Source organism: Elaeis guineensis, chromosome 14 (genome assembly GCF_000442705.2).
Source record: "Elaeis guineensis isolate ETL-2024a chromosome 14, EG11, whole genome shotgun sequence".
Classification (NCBI taxonomy): Eukaryota; Viridiplantae; Streptophyta; class Magnoliopsida; order Arecales; family Arecaceae; genus Elaeis; species Elaeis guineensis.
The window spans coordinates 33,273,643-33,296,168 of record NC_026006.2 but is presented as its reverse complement, the minus strand read 5'-3'; the positions used below and the strand labels follow the sequence as shown (position 1 = coordinate 33,296,168).

Here is a 22,526-nt window from a genome sequence, read left to right as displayed (position 1 = left end):
GAAGAAATTTTTGACAGTAATCTTTATCTTAGAAAAATTTAGATCCTATTTGGTTGAATCCCATATCATTGTGTATACTGATCACGCAGCTATCAGACATCTTCTAACAAAAAAAGATGCCAAGGCATGCTTGATCCAATGGATTTTACTTCTTCAAGAATTTGACCTAAAAATCAGGAATAAAAAAGAAACTGAAAATATAGCTAATCACTTGTCCGATTAATAGTCACGTCCTCTAATGAACGACCAGTTAATGCATTCTTTCCTGACGAACAACTCATGTCCATGTCCATAGACCCATGGTACGCTGATATTGTCAATTACTTAGCCACTAGTAAGATTCTCTCTCACTGGACCACTCAAGACAAACATAAATTCTTTGCCCAAGTAAAGCATTTCATTTAGGATGATCCATATCTATTCCAACAATGTCCTAATCAGATCATTAGAAGATATATCCCGAACCATGAGGTTAGAAGCATCTTATCCTTTTGTCAAGACCAAGCCTGTGGTGGTCACTTGGGGTCCAAAAAGACTGCTGCGAAAGACCTCCAATGTACATTATATTAACCTAATTTGTTTAGGAACGCATATAAGTATTGCAAAAGTTATGCTAGATGTCAACAAATAGGTCGAATCACTAAGAGAGATGATGCCTTAAAATCCGATCCTAATTGTTGAAATTTTTGATGTGTGGAAAATTGATTTTATGGGATCATTTTCAAATTCTTTTGAAAATGAATATATTTTAGTGGCTGTCGATTATGTGTCCAAATGGATAGAGGTTGTAACATATAAATCAAATGAAAGTTGTTGTCAAATTCCTTAAGAAAAATATCCTCTCCCATTTTGGTATCCCTAGAGCCATCTAAGTGATCGGAGAATATATTTTTGCAATCGATCCTTTGCATCCCTGACAAAAAAGTATAATATTACTCACAAGCTGGCCATGCCCTATCACCCTCAAACTAATGGGCAAGCAGAAGTATCTAATAGGCAAATCAAACAAATCTTAGAGAAGACTATCAATGCCAATCGGAAGGTTTGGTCATTGAAGCTAGTAGATGCACTTTGGGCATATCGCACTGCTTTCAAGATCAACTTAAGAATGTCTCCTTATAAGCTTGTGTTTGAAAAAGCATGTCACTTGCCAGTAGAACTTAAACATAGGGCTATGCGGGCAATTAAAAAGTTGAACATGGACCTGGATGTAGCTGGAAGTCATGAAACTGCAAATAGATGAATTAGAAGAAATCAAGAATAAAGCTTATGAGAATGCTAAAATATATAAGGAACGAACCAAGGTATTTCACGACTAAGCAATTCTTAGAAAATCATTTACACCTGGACAAAAAGTTCTCTTGTATAATTCTAGGCTACACCTATTTTCTGAAAAACTTCAGTCTAGATGGACTGGACCCTTTGTCGTAAAAAAAGTTTTCTCACATGGGACTGTGGAGATCGAGAATCCAAGTAATGGTGTCATTTTTAAAATTAATGGACAACGACTAAAATTATTCTTGAAATTGCCCACTGAAGTTGTGGAGGCCATGGTTCTCCATGAGCTTATTTATTGGTTGATCCTGTATCAAAGTTTAGTTCGGTTGAAGACTTTAAATTTAGCGCTTCTGGGAGGCAACCCAGCTCCTTTTCAATTTATCTTTAGCATTTTGTTTAGGTGTCTTTTGTAGGGATGCTACTCCATGGGGATAATGTCGACTAAGTTGGGAGGGAGAAGCTAAATGAAGAAACTTCATCTTCAAGTACCTTCGTTTCCATATATCCTATTATATTTTTAATTTAAATTTTTTTTGAGTTTAATATAACAACAATACTATTAGGAGCTACCTTCTTCCTTCGTGTTCTTATACTTATCACGCTTCGGACTTGAGGTTAATCATACATTTTGACAATTAATGTACTGTTTAGATAGTTTTCGAAATATTGAGGGATCACATATTAATCGAATCTAATAAAAGGGTTAAGTTGGAACTAAATCAATTTTTGGATAATTCTAATCCTCCCTATTAACATCAAAGAAGAATCTACTTCTTGGATGTGTATCGGTGTAATATGTTGACAAATGCAAAATTTCTTTATCCAAAAAAAAAAGCTCTAAGCATTTTTCATCTAGTAACCAAGCTTCTTTGCCTAAGCAAACATTGAGTGTTCGCGTCAAACAGTGAAAAATGTGAAACCTGCCATACAGCCAATCTTAATCTGAAGCATGTTTGATTCGAGCCAATAAATCCGAGTATTCTACACCTAATGCCCTAAAGCCAACTGATCTGAGAGTCATTAGTTAAAACTTCGCTACAAGAATCAGACAGAAAGCTTAAGAAATTAAGATATTGCACTGACTGTGTAAAAAAATAAAAATAAAAATAAATAAAATAAGAGAAACAGACTTGCATGAAGACAATATCTCAATATATCTCGTAGTTAGATGATTTAAAGATAAAAATGGAGAGTTGGCAAAAAAGATATCTTTGAAAAACAATGAGTTCTTTACTTCACCACTTTACTGGACGATATTAATATCCCAATGACATATTTCACTAACTCTCTGTTAAGATATCCTTTGCTTACAAAATGGTCTGAAACAACCTCCCTTAAATCCAAGCAAGCATGTATATGACATTGATAGTAGTGGGTAGCACCTCCAACTATTTTCATAAGCCCTGCAACCCATCCCATGAATGTGGAGTATTTCTTTTTCTTTTACTCAAGGACGAGTAAAGTTCAAGTTGAGGGGTGTGATAAGTACACTAATTAGGACATAGAAGAATTAAATCCCTTAGTAATTAATCCATATTATGTAGAATTTGATACTTCTTGTCTTTTTTTTGCAGAAAATTTTAAGTTTGTGCTAATCACAATCCAAATTGGTGCAGACCCAAAGCAAAACTCAAGCACCAAGGGGCTAAGAGCAATCACTTAAAGGGCTTAGCAAATAAGGGAATAAATCCAAGGGCTTAGAAGCGATGCTCCACTCAACAGCTGGGATTCATGGCATCACTTCATAAAACCCTAGCACCCTCTCCCCATCCATGCCACATTTTAGCGTGCGCCCTCTTTCCTTCACATGTTAGTGCCGTTCCACAAACCCTTCTCACTTTAGCGCACCTCCTAAGTAGTGCCCTTGCCATCCATATCATCACGCCTCCATCATTGGTCCCATCTCAGCCCTCCATCATTTAGGCACCCTCCATATCCTTTTAAAAACCCTAACCCCCCATCCTTATTCCCATCCTTGGTCCTTAGTCCCACATTGCCTAATCAATTAAACTTAACGCCTCCTAGCATCTATAAAAAGCCGCCAATGCCTCAACCTAGAGATTATCATCCAATCTCCACATCCCAAAAGGCTACTGCCTAAATCCTAGCCGCCCCATCCCCCTCTCTCCAATCTTCAATCCTTCTTCCACCTGTCCATAGCCTCTACAGCATTCCAGCAATGGAGTAATGGCGAGCGAAATCAACATCATGCAGGGCTAGAGACCTAGTCTACAAGGGAGTAGATGAAGTTTTTAATTTACAGTCTTGTATTTTGTCTTAAATATGTTTATATATTTGCCTTTGATGCAATTAGTGATTTGAAAACTTGTAAGACTCTATATTGCCATGAGCTTTGATTTTATTTTCCTATTCATGAGACTGTTTTTAAGTTCTCATGCTCTATGCTATGTGAAGTTAATCCTTGAATAGCCTATGTATACGTAGGGACAGATTGTGATCAGGAGATACGATTCATGCTCAAGCGAAATAGGCTATCTTGAGGATTTGCTCATAGGTCTCTTTATCTACCTCTTAAAATTTTTATGATTCAAGTTTTGAATAGCTTATAACTCTATGGAGACAATCGTGATCGGAAAATACGATCCATACTCAAGTGAGATAAGTTATGCTCAAAATTTGATCATAAAATATGTTGATTGATTATCATGATTGCATCAATAGAAAATACCAAGATTGTGATTAAAGATGGATTTGAAACCTCGAGACTTTCATTCTCATACAACTCTCCTTAATTTGATTTCCTACTTAATTACTTCCATAATCATTTATATTTTCCAAGATATTTGTTTCATAAAAACTTTCTTATTCCATAAAATTATCTTTACCTCAAACAAACCCTAAATCCTTCATTCTTAATCTTTATTTTTGTTGAACGCAACTTAGCTTTTGATCTCTGTGGATTCGACATCGACTCCAGCTATTCTATCCAATAGTTGAATCGGATCACAACTTTTATCTTTGGTGCTAAAAACGACATGCATCAATAGGAAACAAAGCTCAGGTCAAAAAAGAAAAGGTGGAAAAATTTGAAACCTCTTGCAGTAATAAAGAAATGAGTAATTGATGCATAGCTGGAAAAAAAAATTAGAAAGAAAGATTTATTCTACTTCAAGGTATGTCTGTACTGCAACTAAGAAATTTGATCAAATCACACACTAGAAATTGAAATGACAGAGGTTTTTCTCTCACTGATAGCACTAGGCAAAAGGACAAAATTGTTTGGTATTCACACTGAAAGAAGAATACATTTTGGTTGCAACAATCTTTTCCAGTACTTCTAAAAGTGTTTGCAAAATACAATAGTTTTTATATATATGTGGTTGAATTTGTGCAGTCTCAGCCACAAAAGTATAGGAGTGAAGATGAGAGTGGAAGAGAAATGCCTATTCTGCTTTTCCTTCCATTTAGACAAAGGACATCTTTTCCGTCACCAATTTTGAATTTAATTAGCAAAGAGGCAGAACAATTGGAGTATCTAGAAAGAGAAGATAATATAGGCTTTATTCCTCCATGAGGAGAATGGTCCTTCTTGAGTGCTGCCTGATGATTCTTTATGCACAGTTGAATACCAAACTTAGGAATTGATAACCTATGATTATTCATTAAACACTACAATTTACAAGCCTTACATGAAAGAAAAGGAAGAACATAAGATGACAGTCCCTTCGGTGATTAAAAAATCAATGCTGTTTCCTTATTTATGGAACGCGGATAAATGAATTCAGACAATACATTAATGTCCATAATGAAAGAACCAGATCTAGGATTTCAGGGTTAAATCTTGAAACTTTTTCAAGATCAGGCAGCGGAAGACTAAAATAAATCAAAATTTATTTTTTAAAATTAGAGAATCCCTAAATCTAAGATTCTATTACATGATTATTACATAGCATTAAATCAAAAATTAAAATATATAGAGCATGAACTTCATGTTGATCATATCAACATGTTTCTATACTACATCTAATGTATGTATTAAACAATAGATCAGATCTATTACCTTGCAAGTTAGATGTTCTAACCTTGCTAATCCGGGCTTGAAGATGATGTTGCGAGCCGCACACGTGTCCGGCCTCTAGGAGTCGTCCACACGAGCCCACGAATCTCGATCAGAAGTCCTGCTCCAGGAAATTAGCACAGTATGCTAGTACTGCGCTGATCCTTCTTCAATGGTTGATCAGGTGCCTCCTTGATTTGGACTCTTCCAAAGATGAGAAGGAGGAGTTTCAGATCTGAGACACTCTCAGAAAACTCAAGATGGAGGAAGGGAAGAGATGAAACTAACAACTCTAGAAGAAGACCATCTTCTTCTTCTCTTTTCTCTCTCCTAGACATCCTGTTTTGTGTCTATTATATCTCCACAAACCAAAGGTCTATCTCTCTAATTTTTGGATGCCCCAAAGGTCTCTCAAATCTCTGTGTTCACCAAAAATTTCATAAAGAAACTCATTTTATAAAGAGAGATATGATAGAGTCCTTGTCTAGGTCAAATACCTAGTCAAGGCTTATCCAAACATGGCAAGATAAGGGGCGCCCAACTCTTGGGTGCCTCCTCCTTATTTTCATGCATGGACCACCAGTAAAGGGTGCACAATATGTGCCCTAAAAGCCACGAAAATCTCAAAAAAAATCTGGATAAATTCGGTGCAAAAAGGAAAGAGTTTTGGATTTCTAAAACTCTATCTCATAGAATTTGAAATTCAAACTTATTCCTACTTTGATTTGATCCACAACCACTTTCCATGTATGAAAGAAGAGAGGAAACCTTTTGGACGTGGGAAAGACCTGGGAGAGGGCTTTTATCGCACAAAATAAGAGGAGATTGGTGGGGAATAAGAGAGAGGGCGTGGGGGGGCTTATGTGGCGCAAGGTGGAATCTTAGTCTTACTAGGATTCTATCTTATGAGTTGTTTTAATTTGGTTTCTCAAACCAAAATTAGATCAACCCAATTAAAATAGGTCTTAACCCAATTAAGAACCTAATTTAATCAGATTAAATGAGATTTAAATCTGATTTAATTTTTTAATCAAATTAGAAATTAGGTTGACCCAAGTCCTAATTGAACTAGGACTAGTTTTTTCCTTGCACTTGGCTTATCCAATAAACCAATTGACTTGATCCAATCAAGCCCAAACCAAATCTAATTAAATCATATTCAATTAGACTTAATTTCAGTCCATTGGCTTAATCAAATTAAGCCAATTAACAATTGAATTGCTAATCGAACCTCCTGCAACACTTGCACTAGATTAAATGTCAATCGTATTGATCATTTAACCCTAGAACGATTCTTAATCGTTGATCAACCATCCGATCGGATCATGAACTCTAATGTGTGTGACCTCATAGGTTCGAACCTAAACCGGTAGCACAGGAACAAATTTCTATACCAATCGAAGTGACCATCTAGCAATGGTACCCGACGATCGGATAGATCGAATGTGTAGAACAACATCCTTAGAACCCATGCGGATATAGTTTCCATATAATTCATCCCCTTGACCAAAATGATCATAGGACATCTCAAAGTTCAACTGTCAACTCTGATCAGGTTGTCCACATTGTATTTCAAAATATCAAATCCATCTGATGGATTATCCTGATCAAGATTTTGCTAAATTGAAATACAGTGACTCATTTTTCTCCAATTCTTGGAGTGGTCAATCCCATCTCGATCACACTCTGACTTCGCAAGTACTTGACTGTGTCCAGAAGCCTTCCGTCACTGAATTAAAAATTCAATTAGTCCAGTACCAAAGTACAGTGAGTTGCTTGCAAGTCACTGAGGTGATCTCAGATCTAAGGGACACTTATACCTATATCCCATCAGAGACATTCTCGACAGCAGAATGCTCTGGAGTTAGTCACGTTCAATGACGATGTACCCTTACATCTCACCTGTATGCCATATCAGTGTCTCCACACTCCTTGGTTAAGAGGACAACCAACACATATGGCCTACAGCGATCTATGCTCGATAGAAGCTGTCGTCTTTATTAACAGTCTATCATTTGATCGTGAACAGTTTTAAGGACTAATCGATAAATCCTCTTTATCGAACTTAAATAGTCCTAAGGACTTCATCATAACAACGGAGTTCATTAGAAGATGAAAATTTATGATGAAATTGTCAAATATATTTTATTTATTAACAAATCAATTACCATACTTGGTTGCTCAACCGTCAATAGCTTGACGATTGATTTTTGGAACATATCTCCCAACTCCCACTTATCTTAAAGCCACTCGGCACAGTATCTAATACCCATCTTCGACTTATGATTGTCGAACTCCTTTATCGCCAGGGCTTTAGTAAAGGGATCGACCAGGTTCTCCTTTCCGTCGATCTTCTGAAGGTCGATGTCACCTCGATCCACGATCTCCCGGACCAGGTGGAAGCGGTGCAAAATGTGCTTCGTCCGCTGGTGTGCTTTGGATTCTTTCGCCTGATCTATGGCACTAGTGCTGTCGCAGTAGGACAGGACCGGACCATCGAGGGAGGGTGCTACTCCGAGCTTGGTGATGAATTTCCTCAGCCACAGCTTCTTTCGCGGCATTCGATGCTACGATGTACTCCACTTTACAAACAGTCTGCCACAGTATGCTGCTTGAAACTCTTCCAGCAGATGGCTCCACCATTCAAAATAAAGATATAACCCGACACGCTTCTGCTGTCATCATGATCAGATTGAAAGCTGGAGTCTGTGAACCCCACAAGTTTCAGATCTGACTCGTCATAAACCAACCATTGGTCCTTAGTATTTCTCAAATACTTAAGGATGGCTTTAACCACTTTTCAGTAGTTTTCTCCAGGATCAGATTGGTATCTATTCACTACTCCTAGTGAGTATGCCACATCTGATCTTATACATATCATGGCGTACATGATAGATCCCACGATCGAAGCATATGGGACTCTACTCATACGCTCTCTCTTCAGGAGTTGTCGGACAATCTTTATTAGAGAGAAATTCCATGGCCTATTGGTCGATAGCCCTTCTTGGAATTCTCCATGCTGAACCTCTTCAGCACAGTGTCTATGTACGTGGACTGGGATAACCCAAGCATCTTTTTAAATCTATCCCTATAGATGTTCATCCCTAAGATGTAGGATGCTTCACCCAAGTCCTTCATGGAGAACTGCGATGACAACCAAACTTTTATTCTCTGTATTGCGGGGATGTCATTCCCGATTAAGAGAATGTCATCCACGTACAAGACAAGAAATATCACAATTGGACCATTTGCCCATTTATAGATGCAGGACTCTTCTCCATTCTTAACAAAGCCATACGTTTTGATCACTTTATCAAAATGCATGTTCCAACTCCGAGAAGCTTGCTTCAATCCATAAATGGATCTCTGAAGCTTGCAGACCTTGAACTCATCTATGGATGTAAACCCCTCAGGTGGATCAACCAATGTCCATACATCGTTAATGTCCATACATCGTTGACTTTCATGGACTCCATTTTGGATTTCATGACTTCAAGCCATTTCTCGGAATCAGGTCTCTGCATTGCATCCATATAGGTGATCGAATCCTCATCATTCTCATCGAGTTCGATGGGATCACCGTCCCGGACCAAGAAATCGTAGTATCTGTCCGACTGACGTGGTACTCTACCGGATCGCCTTAATGGTGCAGATATATTGGGCTCCGGATCTGATCTAATCAAATCCGACTCAGGTTCAGCTATTGGTGTCGGTCCTTCTACCTGTTGAACTTCATCAAGTTCAACCTTAGAGGCAACGGTTCCTTCACCAAGGAACTCCTTTTCTAAAAAGATTGTCTTAATGCTGACGAACACCTTTTGTTCATCAGTACGGTAGAAAAAATATCCTTTGGTCTCTTTGGGGTACCCTATGAATGTGCATTTGTCAGACCTAGGTCCAAATTTGTCTGTGACTAATCGTTTGACATAGGTCGGGTACCTCCAAATCCTAAGGTGTAAAAATGCTAGCTTACGCCCTGTCCATATCTCATATGGAGTCTTAATTACAGACTTACTTGGAACCCTATTTAACAGATAACAGGCCGATTCGAGTGCATATCCCCAGAAGGATATCGACAAGCTGGCAAAATCCATCATGGATCGGATCATGTCTGACAGAGTCTGATTTCTTCTTTCAGACACACCATTATGCTGTGGTGTTCCTGGAGGAGTTCATTCGGAGAGAATCCCATTTTCTCCTAGATATGTGAGAAACTCACTAGAAAGATCTTCCCCTCTTCGATCAGATCGAAGAGATTTAATGCTCTTCCCAGTTTGTTTTTCTACTTCACTTCAGAATCGTTTGAATATTTCAAATGAATCCGACTTATGTTTCATCAGATAGACATATCCATATCTGGATAGATCATCCGTGAAAGTTATGAAGTAGAAATATCCACCTCTAACACTTGTGCTCATGGGCCCGCATACATCAGTATGTACTAGACCCAAGAGCTCAGTAGCTCTCTCACCTTTTCCAGTAAAAGGTAACTTGGTCATTTTACCAAGAAGATAGGACTTACAGGTTGGAAGTGATTCATAATCACTGACTTCGAGGATTCCCTCTTGAGTTAACCTGTTTATTCTGTTCTTGTTTATATGACCTAGCCTATAGTGCCATAAGTAGATATCTGACACACACTATCTAATCTAGGATGCTTGCCAGTAGAATAGACTCTTATCAGGCTTGATCTTTTTGGTCTGGCCCTGCACTGATGTCCCAGTCTGAACTTGCATCTTCTTCACTTTCTTCTTCTTGTTCTTCTTTCCTTTCTCAAAGGGTCAGGAACCAAAAGACGAACCTCCCATTAAGTTCACTAACTCCTTGTGGAGTTGGTGATCCTTCTCAAAGTTCTGAAGCAACCCCAGTAACCCATGGTAGTTTACTTCAGGCTTTGTCATTCTATAATAAGTGAGGAATGGGAGATAAGACTTGGGCAGCGAGTTTAGTATTGCATCTTTCCCAAGCTGCTCATGCAAGGGAAAGCCGAGCTTGCTCAATCGTTCCATCAGCTCGATCATGTACAATACATGATCAGTGACAGAGACACCATCCCGCATTTTGGCGTTGAAGATGGCACAACTAGTCTTGTGCCTCTCCACGTCATCGGGTGTGCCAAAGGCATCCTCCAACACTTGAAGCATGTCCTTTGGCTGAGCCGTCTCGAATCTGCGACTGAACTCGTCGCTCATGGCAGCCAGCATGATACAGCACACCGTGGTCCAGTCACTGAGCCACTTCTGATAAGTATCTCTGACTGTTCCACGTGCATTGGCAGCTGGCTCCTCAGGTGCAGGATCCATTATCACATATAGGATCCGTTCATGCTCCAGGACTATCTTCAACTTTCGGTACCAGCTACCGAAGTTGGGTCCCACCAACTTATCATTGTCCAACAATAACCAGAGCGAAAGGAAGTGGCCATATCTGCTCAAAAGAAAATCATAACCTAATTAGTAATTGATTCATTAAACCTAAAGATTTGAACTTTAATCAAAAGGTTTCTCCCACTATTTTATTCGAATTGGTAGCCTTTACCTCCAATTCAAGAAATTACCCTAATTCCTTAGCGGGTACTAGAATCCACTTAGACTGCACACAAACCCAACTTTGGTTGGCCAACCCATGTACATCTAAGGGTAGGTTAATAACCAATTGTTTCTCTAAACAATTTCTAGTAATTTTAATTTTGCCCCAGAAACCTAATCAGTAGGCTTTGGCCTCCATTGTAAGGATCCGATTAGGTCCAACCATTAACATGACCATACTTGGTGCATCTAACCAACGAATGATTAAGCCCAACTTTGGTTGGCTCACCTAACCACCATTAGAGAGATACTTCCAAGTCGTCATATGATGAGTGATAATTCCATTAGTCAACAAGCACCAGGCCTTTGGGTCTGCAATGATTATTGAGTTAATGGACTCATTATCAAATACCTTAATGGGAGGCTATGACTCAGTTATCTCCATAACTTTATCATTTTAAGGACCTAATAATTTTAGGAGATTTAAATAATTTAGAGGATGAGGTCAGATAAACCAGCTTATCATGATGCTCCCACTGGTTTCACCAAGTCAGCTTAAGGGAGACCATTAAAAGGACTGGTCTAGGAGCACCTAAATCAGTCACACTGATTTACCTAGCTGACATGGGTCAGCTCAAATAGTCAAGTGATCCAATCAAAATATAATTTCACCAAGAGGCTAGGTAAGTTCGATCAGTGGGAGGGTCGGCCAAAGCTTGCCTTAGACACCATCAAAAATGGCAAGCGAGCTCCCAATTAAAAACCACCGGTCTGGTTTACCTTAGACACCAACTGGTTTAATTAGTTTCGATTAGATCAACCTAACAGTTCGTGCTAGACCGCTTAGCCAAGAATCAAGTCCATTTGGTTCTCGTTAAAGACATGGACTTGACCAACTACAACTATTGTAATTGATCTAGAGAAATCCTTGACCTAATCTAAGACAACAATTAATTAGATTTAGTCAATTCTCTAATTAAGTCCATCTTTAATCTAACCATAGGTCTAACCCAATTAATGGACCTAATTCTCACTAACCCATTAACCCAATGTGTTATGGTTTGTATCTTCGGTTCTTCAATTCACAATCCTAGAACCTAATGAAACAACTTCTTAATTCTTAATTAAGTTTTGGGCTGAGGGTTGGGTTCGACTTTTCGAAAATAATTTTCATATTTGTAAAACAATTTTACAATATAGTTTTATCAACCATATTGCATATTTGATTCATAATCAAGATGCAAATGAAATAAACATGAAACTGCTTTAGATCTAATCTAAGCAAGTTCATGTAATTGAAACAATTTCAACTTTAAACAATTTCTTTGCACAAAAATTATTAACAAAGAGATTTTATTTCAGATTTAAACATCTTTTAAATCTAATAAATCATAAATTTAATCTAGATCATATCTAACAAATTTATGATTAAAGATAGATCTACACGAACTAGGACAACCTTTGCACTGTAAGGGGTAAACCTTACAGCAGGACAACCTTACAGTTCGTGATTGATCTAAAATTTTAATTTCAAATTTAAAAATTAGATTATAAATTAGATTTAATCTAAGAAATAATCTAAGCATGTATAAATAATCATGTAACAAATAACCTGGGCTCTGATACCAATTGAAGGAACCAGATTTAGGATTTCAGGGTTAGATCTTGAAACTTTTTCAAGATCAGACAGCGGAAGACTAAAATAAATCAAAATTTATTTTCTAAAACTAGAGAATCCCTAGATCTAAGATTCTATTACATGATTATTACATAGCATTAAATCAGAAATTAAAATATATAGAGCATGAACTACATGTTGATCATATCAACATGTTTCTATACTACATCTAATGTATGTATTAAACAATAGATCAGATCTATTACCTTGCAAGTTAGATGTTCTAACCTTGCTGATCTGGGCTTGAGGATGATGTTGCGAGCCGTACACATGTCCGGCCTCTAAGAGTCGTCCACACGAGCCCACGAATCTTGATCAGAAGTTCTGCTCTAGGAAATCAGCACAGTATGCTAGTACTGCGCTGATCCTTCTTCGATGGTTGATCAGGTGCCTCCTTCTTGATTTGGACTCTTCTAAAGATGAGAAGTAGGAGGAGTTTCAGATCTGAGACTCTCAGAAAACTCAAGATGGAGGAAGGGAAGAAATGAAACTAACAACCCTAGAAGAAGACCCTCTTCTTCTTCTCTTTTCTCTCTTCTAGACATCCTGTCTTGTGTCTATTATATCTCCACGAACCAAAGGTCTATCTCTCTGATTTTTGGATGCTCCAAAAGTCTCTCAAATCTCTGTGTTCACCAAAAATTTCATGAAGAAACTCGTTTTATAGAGAGAGATATGATAGAGTCCTTGTCTAGGTCAAATATCTAGTCAAGGTTTATCCAAACATGGCAAGATAAGGGGCGCCCAACTCTTGGATGCCTCCTTATTTTCGTGTATGGACCACCAGCAAAGGGCGCACAATATGTGCCCTAAAAGCCACGAAAATCTCAGAAAAAATCTCGATAAATTCGGTGCAAAAAAAAAAGAGTTTTGGATTTCTAAAACTCTATCTCATAGAATTTGAAATTCAAACTTTTTTCTACTTTGATTTGATCCACAGCCACTTTCCATGTATGAAAGAAGAGAGGAAACCTTTTGGACGTGGGAAAGACCTGGGAGAGGGCTTTTGTCGCACAAAATAAGAGGGGATTGGCGTGGAATAAGAGAGAGGGCGTGGGGGGGCTTATGTGGCGCAAAGTGGAATCCTAGTCTTACTAGGATTCTATCTTATGACTTATTTTAATTTGGTTTCTCAAACCAAAATTAGATCAACCCAATTAAAATAGGTCTTAACCCAATTAAGAACCTAATTTAATCAGATTAAATTAGATTTAAATCTGATTTAATTTTTTAATCAAATTAGAAATTAGGTTGACCCAAGTCTTAATTGAACTAGGACTAGTTTTTTCCTTGCACTTGGCTTATCCAATAAACCAATTGGACTTGATCCAATCAAGCCCAAACCAAATCTAATTAAATCATATTCAATTAGACTTAATCTCAGTCCATTGGCTTAATCAAATTAAGTCAATTAGCAATCGAATTGCTAATCGAACCTCCTGCAACACTTGCACTAGGTTAAATGTCAATCGTATTGATCATTTAACCTTAGAACGATTCTTAATCATTGATCAACCATCCGATCGGATCATGAACTCTAATGTGTGTGATCTCATAGGTCCGAACCTAAGCCGGTAGCACAGAAATAAATTTCTGTACCAATCGAAGTGACCATCTAGCAATGATACCCGACGACCGGATAGGTCGAATGTGTAGAACATCCTTAGAACCCATGCGGATATAGTTTCCATATAATTCATCCCCTTGACCAAAATGATCATAGGACATCTCAGAGTTCAACTGTCAACTCTAATCAGGTTGTCCACATTGTATTTCAAAATATCAAATCCATCTGATGGATTACCCTGACCAAGATTTTGCTAAATTGAAATACAGTGACTCATTTTTCTCCAACTCTTGGAGTGGTCAATCCCATCTCGATCACACTCTGACTTCACAAGTACTTGACTATGCCCAGAAGCCTTCCATCACTGAATTAGAAATTCAGTTAGTCCAGTACCAAAGCACAGTGAGTTGCTTGCAAGTCACTGAGGTGATCTCAGGTCTAAGGGACACTTATACCTATATCCCATCAGAGACATCCTCGACAGCAGAATGCTCTGGAGTTGGTCACATTCAATGATGATGTACCCTTACATCTCACCTATATGCCATATCAGTGTCTCCACACTCCTTGGTTAAGAGGACAACCAACCCATATGGCCTACAGCGACCTATGCTCGATAGAAGCTGTCGTCCTTATTAACAGCCTATCATTTGGTCGTGAACAGTTTTAAAGACTAATCGATAAATCCTCTCTTTATCGAACTTAAATAGTCCTAAGGACTTCATCATAACAACGGAGTTCATTAGAAGATGAAAGCTTATGATGAAAATACCAAATATATTTTATTTATTAACAAATCAATTACCATACTTGGTTGCTCAACCGTCAACAGCTTGACGATTGGCTTTTGGGACATTTTCCAACACATAAATCTGAATTCAGGCAATATATTAATGTCCTTTATTTTGCATTTATCTTGACCTTGATGAAGCTTGACCCATCTAAATGGGGTCAGCATTAAGAATCAAGGCATGATCCAAAATAAAACTGTGGATCAAGGTGTATTTGAACAAGAACGTGGCCTAAAATAAAACTGAAAAGGCCAGTTGGCAAGTAAGGAGACCTATCTTCTCACTTATCAGTTGAAGCTCTTGCAGCAAGGGAGATTAAGTCAAAGAATGAAGCAGCCATGATTTCATATCAAGGAACTATGTTCCCCTAGACCTAGGGCCCAGAATAAAATAGAAGAGTTCAGTTGGTACGTGAAACCTTACTTGTCATTTCTATTGTCAAACTCCTCAACCAGGGAGATTAAGACAAAGAAGGAAGAAACCAATATTTGACATTAGTGGACTACAATCCACCAGACCTACATTTTTTCACATAGTTTCCCTTATCATATTCATTTTTTTATTAATTTTAAAGAATGAGAGAATGCATTAGGCTTAAACCTCAAGGCCTTTTAACTATTTCAATGAGAACATGCGTTGATCTACCTTAGATAAGTTTGTGTATGAATAGCAATTATGCAGATATTCTATTTGCCATTTATAAGACTATGACATCTATGATCCACCTCATGCAATCCTTAGAAAGAAGCAGCCATATCAGTTGCTCTGTCTTGCAGATGCACGTCTGCACTTTCTTTGGTGAAAAAAATCCACTGCTCACCTGTTTCCACAACTCATTTGATATGTTTTGCATGAGTCCCTTTGACCATGAAGCTATTGAGCTAAAATTTAGTTCTAGTAAATAGTATACATTCCACTGAATAGTTACAGCAATTTATATAAAGATCTCCATAGACAAATACTTTTCTAAACAGAGCTGGAAATAGATTAAGAACCTCAGAAAGGGAAAACAAGGTCTAGCTTGAAGTCAGAAATACTTGAGGATCTTTTAGTTCATTTTTGTTGAATCTTTTATATCCTTCAAGGATTCACCATGTTTTTAAGATTCATAGTGGAAACCAATAGCACTTTTGAAGCACCTGCATGTATGCTATTCTGAATCCAGATCTTCTCAAGAAGAGATGGATGACAAAGCATTTAAGTTAAATTAAACATGATGTTTTTACAGGCAAACTCTGCTAATCCACACTTTTCCTAGGATGTTGAGTAAAGATAAATAGTTGCTGGTTTCATCCAGAAATGGCACAAATAATTAATAGGTATGCCAACATTATCAAATAGAAATAAAACCATTAACAAAAATCATTTACATATATATTAGCATCCCATATTTCAGATAGCACAGGAGTCATTTTCTCCATGTGAGGATGAAGGGTATGATGGCAATAGATTAAGCAATATCTCAAACAACTGAACAAGATCAGACTTAAATCATAATAAGGAAAGAAATGATGCATATCCAATGGAATAAAATGACAAAGGGCTGAAGAAATTTATTTATGTTGATGGATAGACTGCAGATTTCAGCTAGGACCAAAATAAGAACAAGTGTAAAAATCAAAATCATGAAAAAATATTAGCTACTAATTCAGAAAGTACAAGAACCACTTCATCCAATGATTTTTAAACTATAGCAGCAACGTATCAAGTAACTTTCTCTAGGTGGCAAACAAGATAGGTGAAAAATGTGGAGTGATTAATAAAGGGGCTCAAATTTAACGGCAATCAAGAAGACACCTGTCTAAGGATGTAATCATAACCAAAACTTGAAGTCACATCTCTTGTCATAAGATTGTACATGAAATCAGATGCAAGGGAAACCTGCCAGACAGAAATTAAGTATAAGATTATATAGTAAAATTAGAATACTAACAACAAGATTTTCCTCTGACTATAAGAAATACAACCTTCTCAGAAACTTTTTGAACATAGCTCAGTGCAACTATTCCAGTGCTGGCAACTTGCCCTGTTGCAACCTGCACAAATTGAACTCATGTCCATCATAACATAAATCAACAAACCACTCTCCAACAGCATAACCAAAAATTTTTTAAGATACAAATTCCTGACTTATGAAAGTCCAGCTGCAAATATGATCCCATTTAGAACCATCAGAAGAGTGTAAGAACATACAAATGGTGGTATTATTCAGAAAGGGATTTTGTTTTGCTTTGTTTTGTTTTGTGTGAGTGTTTTTTGAGAGGAGGGGGTATAAGAATTCCCCTTCATGTAATAAAAAACATAGTGATGTGTTGGTGCAAAGTATGCACTGTGACAGTCAAACAAGAAATTCACACCATTCATCGCTTTTCTAACTTTTGCAAGCCTGTTTGTGCTAAATTTAGTTACTTTGGAGCCTCTGGATATTTCCCAACCATGAACTTGCTGAGCCCAATGACATGTTATGGAAAAATGTCCCTATGCCAATATCTTATTTGAATTCCAAGGCATGACTTTGTTCAGTATTACCTGAGTCCTTTATTTTACCTCTTTGACGGTAGTCAACATTTTTAACCATCTGGCAGTGAACTGAACCTACTTGTCCTTTTAGATATGTCCTTGACCTTTCCTGCTCTCCATTTTGCCTATATAGAGAGCCTGAGACATCTTTTACACGTTCTTCAATTACAAATGCTGTGCCTAGTCTGGGTTATTCTTCTTCATTTCTTGTTTATGTCCACTAAATTGCTAGTAAGTAAGATGCATTTTGGACCTTACAGTCTTAAACCCACATGCGGTTTACAAAGTCTACCCAAGTTTAGTTCACCATCCTTATAGATGGCTTCTTTATTTTTGTTCATCTATGACTGGTCTTAGGAATTCTTTAGAATGAATATCTTGATTGATAGAACCTCTAAAATTGTGCTCTCATCAAGTATTCTCTGATACTCTCCAGGTCCACATACTTGGTGACCTTCAATCAACTTGCCTCACAATCAAAAAAACCTCATGTTTGGGTATGATTAATCGTTCATTCATCACACTTCCATTGATATGTTGAGCATAGACAATATATTATTCCATTGCTTACATATCCACATAGCTCCAAGACTAAAAAGAACCATCCAACATGCATTAATTTTTTGCACCTTGGTTGGCTTCAGACTTACCTTTACCATCATAAGATTGTTAACATAAAACCCAGTTACCACTATCATCACTAATCCTCTGGCAGCGCCTTTCTTGCACCTGGCATGCCCTATATGCGCATTTCAGGTGGCCATACCTTATTGTTGTCCATCACATGCAGCAGTCTATGTTGCTGATAATCAGCTCATAGTTAATTTGTCGACTTCTCTAATAATGAACGTGGCTTCACGTTATTGTTTTCCATCACATGCAACAGTATATGTTGCTGATAATCAGAGCATAGTTAATTGGTCAACTTCTCTAATAATGAAGTTGGTTAACCCAAAACCAGCCAGCCTCATGAACTAGCAATTCTATGTTTGCTGAAATTAGTCCAAACCACAAACTTGCTCAAGGCTTTCTTCAAAAGCAGAAGTGCACTTACAAGTTCCAACAACATTTCCGCCTTCATCATTGTATACTAACCATGGTTTGTCGTACCAATGTATATTGCCACGTATCAAGCATATTGCATCATACCGGCACTGAACCAAGACTCAGTACAAGGGGCATACCAAGTCTTGGTAGGCTAGCTAACCCTTGCACATGGCACACTAATGCTTACCCTCTATTTGGTATGAAGGATGGATTAGAGGAAGGATGGATAAAGGAGAGAACGGATAGAAGACCCATCCATCCTCCCGAATGTTTGGTAAAACATGGAAGAATAGATGAGAATGATTTTCTTCTTTGTTTGATATAGGTGGCATAAAAAGAAGGATGGATGATATTTGTAAGATAAATTTACTAAACTATCCTTTGATAAAAAAGCATTATTATTATCAACTTATAACATGTATTTATACAAAAAAGGGTAGGCCAATATATAAATTTATAATTTTATAAATTTTATATAAATTTTTATGTTTAATTTAATTTAATAAATAATGTTATAAATTAATAATTTTATAAATAACTAATTAATGTATAATTTAATTTAAATAATTAATTAATTTTATACAAATAGTAACTAAAAATAATAAATATAAACAAAAATACAGAAAATTGTTATTATTTACTTGTGGAAATTATGTATTAAAATTAGAAATAATTATTAATAAAATTTAATAGTACAACATAGATAGTATAGATAAAATAAAAAATATATATAAATAAAATAAATAAATAAATAAATAAATGAGTTAGGATTTTATCAAAAAATTAATGAAGAATAATTTTGTCAACATAAAAATCTATCCTTTACATCATCCATCTTTTCTTGCATCTTCCCAAATTCGGAGGATACAAATTGGTGGGGCAGAATGGATGGATAACCCCTTCTTTTCATCCATCCTTTCTAGAACTTTTTGAAGCAAACGATGGATAAAGACCATCCATCCTTCCAACCCCATGCATCCTTCCTCTCATAACCCCCACCAAATACAAAGTTAGGGGTACAAATGAGACAAACAGCTCGCAAGCTACTCAAATTCAACTTAGATCCAAGCTCGACTCGACTCAATTATTACCGAACTCAAATCAAGCTCCAATAGCTCAAACAGTTTTTCAAATCGAGCTCAAGTAGCAAAATCTTGGCTCGAAGGCTTACAGGACTAATCGAGTATATTTATTATAAATAATATTATATTTTATTTATGGTATATATAAATTTAATATTTTTAAAATATAATATTTATATTTTTTAATATGACCTAAATCCTAACTTTTAACAATATTTTTAATTATAACCAAGGCTCGAATTTGAGCTTAGACTTGAGCTTGAATATGGTTCAGTTGATATTCGAGTCGAGTCGAGTCAATCTCAAGTATCACTTCTCTTTGATCGAGTCGAGTTTCGAGTCTAAATATTTTCAATCAAATCGAGCTCGAGTTTCTAAACTATTCGACTTGGCTCGACTCAATTACACCCCCACCAACATTATACCAATGTGGTACTTGCATGGGGTCAAACCTTGATACTAGCATTACTAAATTGTACTGCATGATGCATCGCTCTGAGCCAGTTGCAGACCAATGTTACAATAATGATATATTAGCTGCTTTTCTTCATCAATCACCTTGACACTTCTCTGTAATTGTGACCTCTCACAAATGTCCATCTATTCTCAGATATTGTTTCATAGACACATATATGAATGCATATGCACATGTTTTTGTGTATCAATAATGCCTAAATTGATATAGCATCCACTCCAGCACTTGCCCCTAGGAAAATAAAAAGGTATCCTAAAGTTTTTTCCAAACTTAAAATGCAATGAAAAATTCCTTAGTTGAGGTATTTTTATAACATATTGAACTAGTGAATTATATAAAAGCAGGAGGGAACACCTTATTCATTACAATTATTGCTCAGAATCAATCCCATATTCTGTACAATATCTTTCACATGAATCTGATTTAGCAATTACTACAAATAAGGTAAAGTCTAACAAGTGTAACAGCTAACAAGTCATTACAAAATTATATCTGAGAGTCATTCTAGAGAAAAAATTATGAGAAGACTGAAAAATAAAAGAAATAAAATCATGAGACATCCTACTTCGACTCCACCATTCTACATCCTAGTCACGTTCCAATATCGAATCTCCATGCACACCATAATCAAAAAATGATCTAACTCGTAATAATGTCTAAATAAAGCTACTGATCAAGAAACTAATTCCATGGGCATCCTCTAACTGGTACAGTACAGCAGCTCGGAGTGCACCAGTATCAACACATGGTACAGTGTGTTGTGCTGGCTCCAACAACGCACTATGTGCAGGTATAGGGACATATCGACCCATACCTATAAAGTGCAGGTATGGGATTCAATACTAAGACTTGAAGCATCACTATAGCCATTAATCTAGATCATAGCCCCACATTTATCAAATCCTAAACATATTGTAAACCAATATCTTCCTCATATGTGCCGTCCCTTCTCACTTGTTTGGAGAGCCCCCACGCAGATTAGATTGCATTGGGAAAAATTACCCATCAAGATCATGACCTTGGTTTCCTGATTTTACATCCACCTACCCTTACCCCTTGTAGAAAATTTCCCTAACAAATGCCAAAAGAATCTCCTGACATATCCCAAATTTGCATGCACAACATAATTAAAAATTTATTTAAATACTAATCCATTTAAATCATAGTCATTGATTCAAATAATGTGTACAGAATTTTAAGCATATCTTAAATCAATTCTTCCTCACATGCCCCACCCCTTCTCACTTAGAAAATTCCCATGCAAAACTGGTTCCGATCGAGAAGAAATATCACCATAAAAATGTGGATGGCTTTGACGAGCCTATAAGGACAACTTTAATGAGCCCTTGTGAAGTGTGAATCTGCTTCAAATTTCAACCTATCACTATGTTGAATAGAAGATTCATGGTTCTCCGTCTTTCCAAAAAGACAAAAAGGGGAAAAAAACTCTCTGACCTTTTTGCTTTGGGTCCAACAAAGAAAGGAGTCTCCCCTGTCCTTGATCCCAACCATCCAACTTATTAGCCCAATACATTCGTTCTTTTGTGTTTCTAAAAGTCTAGTTTCTCTATATCCTGCTGGTGTTTTTCATAATTTTTCTCAAGATCTATGTTTGGACCATGGCTTCATGTCTCACCAGTACCAGCATATCCCACTAATACCGTACCATTCTAGGAAGAAAATGGCACCTAGCACTGACGCAGGACACCTGTTCTCTTGAACAAGGATGGACCGAGATGCAGATTTTTTCATTTTTATTCTTGTTGTCGATGACTGTTTTGGTCGCTAACCATTTCCTCATCCTAGTTCCATACCATCCTAAGACGGAACCAAGAGACCCTTGGTTGGGACTATAATAATACTGACATTAAACCCTAAGAATAACTGTGCACTCATTGGAGTTTACTACTTTTGGGTTATTAGACAAATTATATAACTTTTATGGGTAACTTAAGTATATACATTCCATGCATTACGCATGCTTCATTTGATTTAGGGGCTACCTCTCAATTCATATTGCTTTCAAGCAGGTATTTGTTATGATTTATTAGTAGCGTTATGATGATGCAAACAATAAATTTAAGTTTTAGTTTTGATATTATTTTTAGAAAATGCATACTTTATTTCTTTGATTGTGTCTAACATTTAACAAGCAAAATTTGCCTAGTCTCGTTCATCAACCATACTACCTTTAAAGAATTTGATTGTGATAAATGGTCAAGACCTTCACACTATTTTTGGGTTGACTGATTAAAAAAAATTCATATTGTCGCTTTACTTTTCACCAAAATGCATTGCTTTTCTTTCATATCAACCCAATACAAACAGCAAACAAGTGAAGGGAACGCTCAACCAAAAATCAAGATGCTTAAACTATAGTTCATCAATGAAATAATTAAGACACTTTTGAAATCCATAATAATCAGATTAGCACAAATGCCAACTAAAAATGTTTAATTAAACTTTGGAACGATCTCCACAAAGTTATAATCTTAAAGCCACCATAATTGCAATGATGTACTCATCAAATAAAGTAAAATCT

The 22,526-nt window shown here is 36.7% G+C and overlaps 1 protein-coding gene across 4 annotated transcripts in view; it reads right to left on the bottom strand.

Annotated features, from left to right (window-relative positions):
- LOC105061342 (mitochondrial import receptor subunit TOM40-1) overlaps positions 1 to 22,526 on the bottom strand; it is a 61,905-nt gene that overhangs the window by 11,067 nt on the left and 28,312 nt on the right. For all 4 annotated transcript variants that reach the window (XM_073248687.1, XM_073248686.1, XM_010945353.2 and 1 more), the window contains exons 8-9: positions 16,828 to 16,896; positions 16,658 to 16,741 (exon numbers count right to left, since the gene is read on the bottom strand). In XM_073248687.1, the coding sequence (XP_073104788.1) occupies positions 16,658 to 16,741; positions 16,828 to 16,896 (153 nt within the window). The remainder of the gene's footprint in view (positions 1 to 16,657; positions 16,742 to 16,827; positions 16,897 to 22,526) is intronic.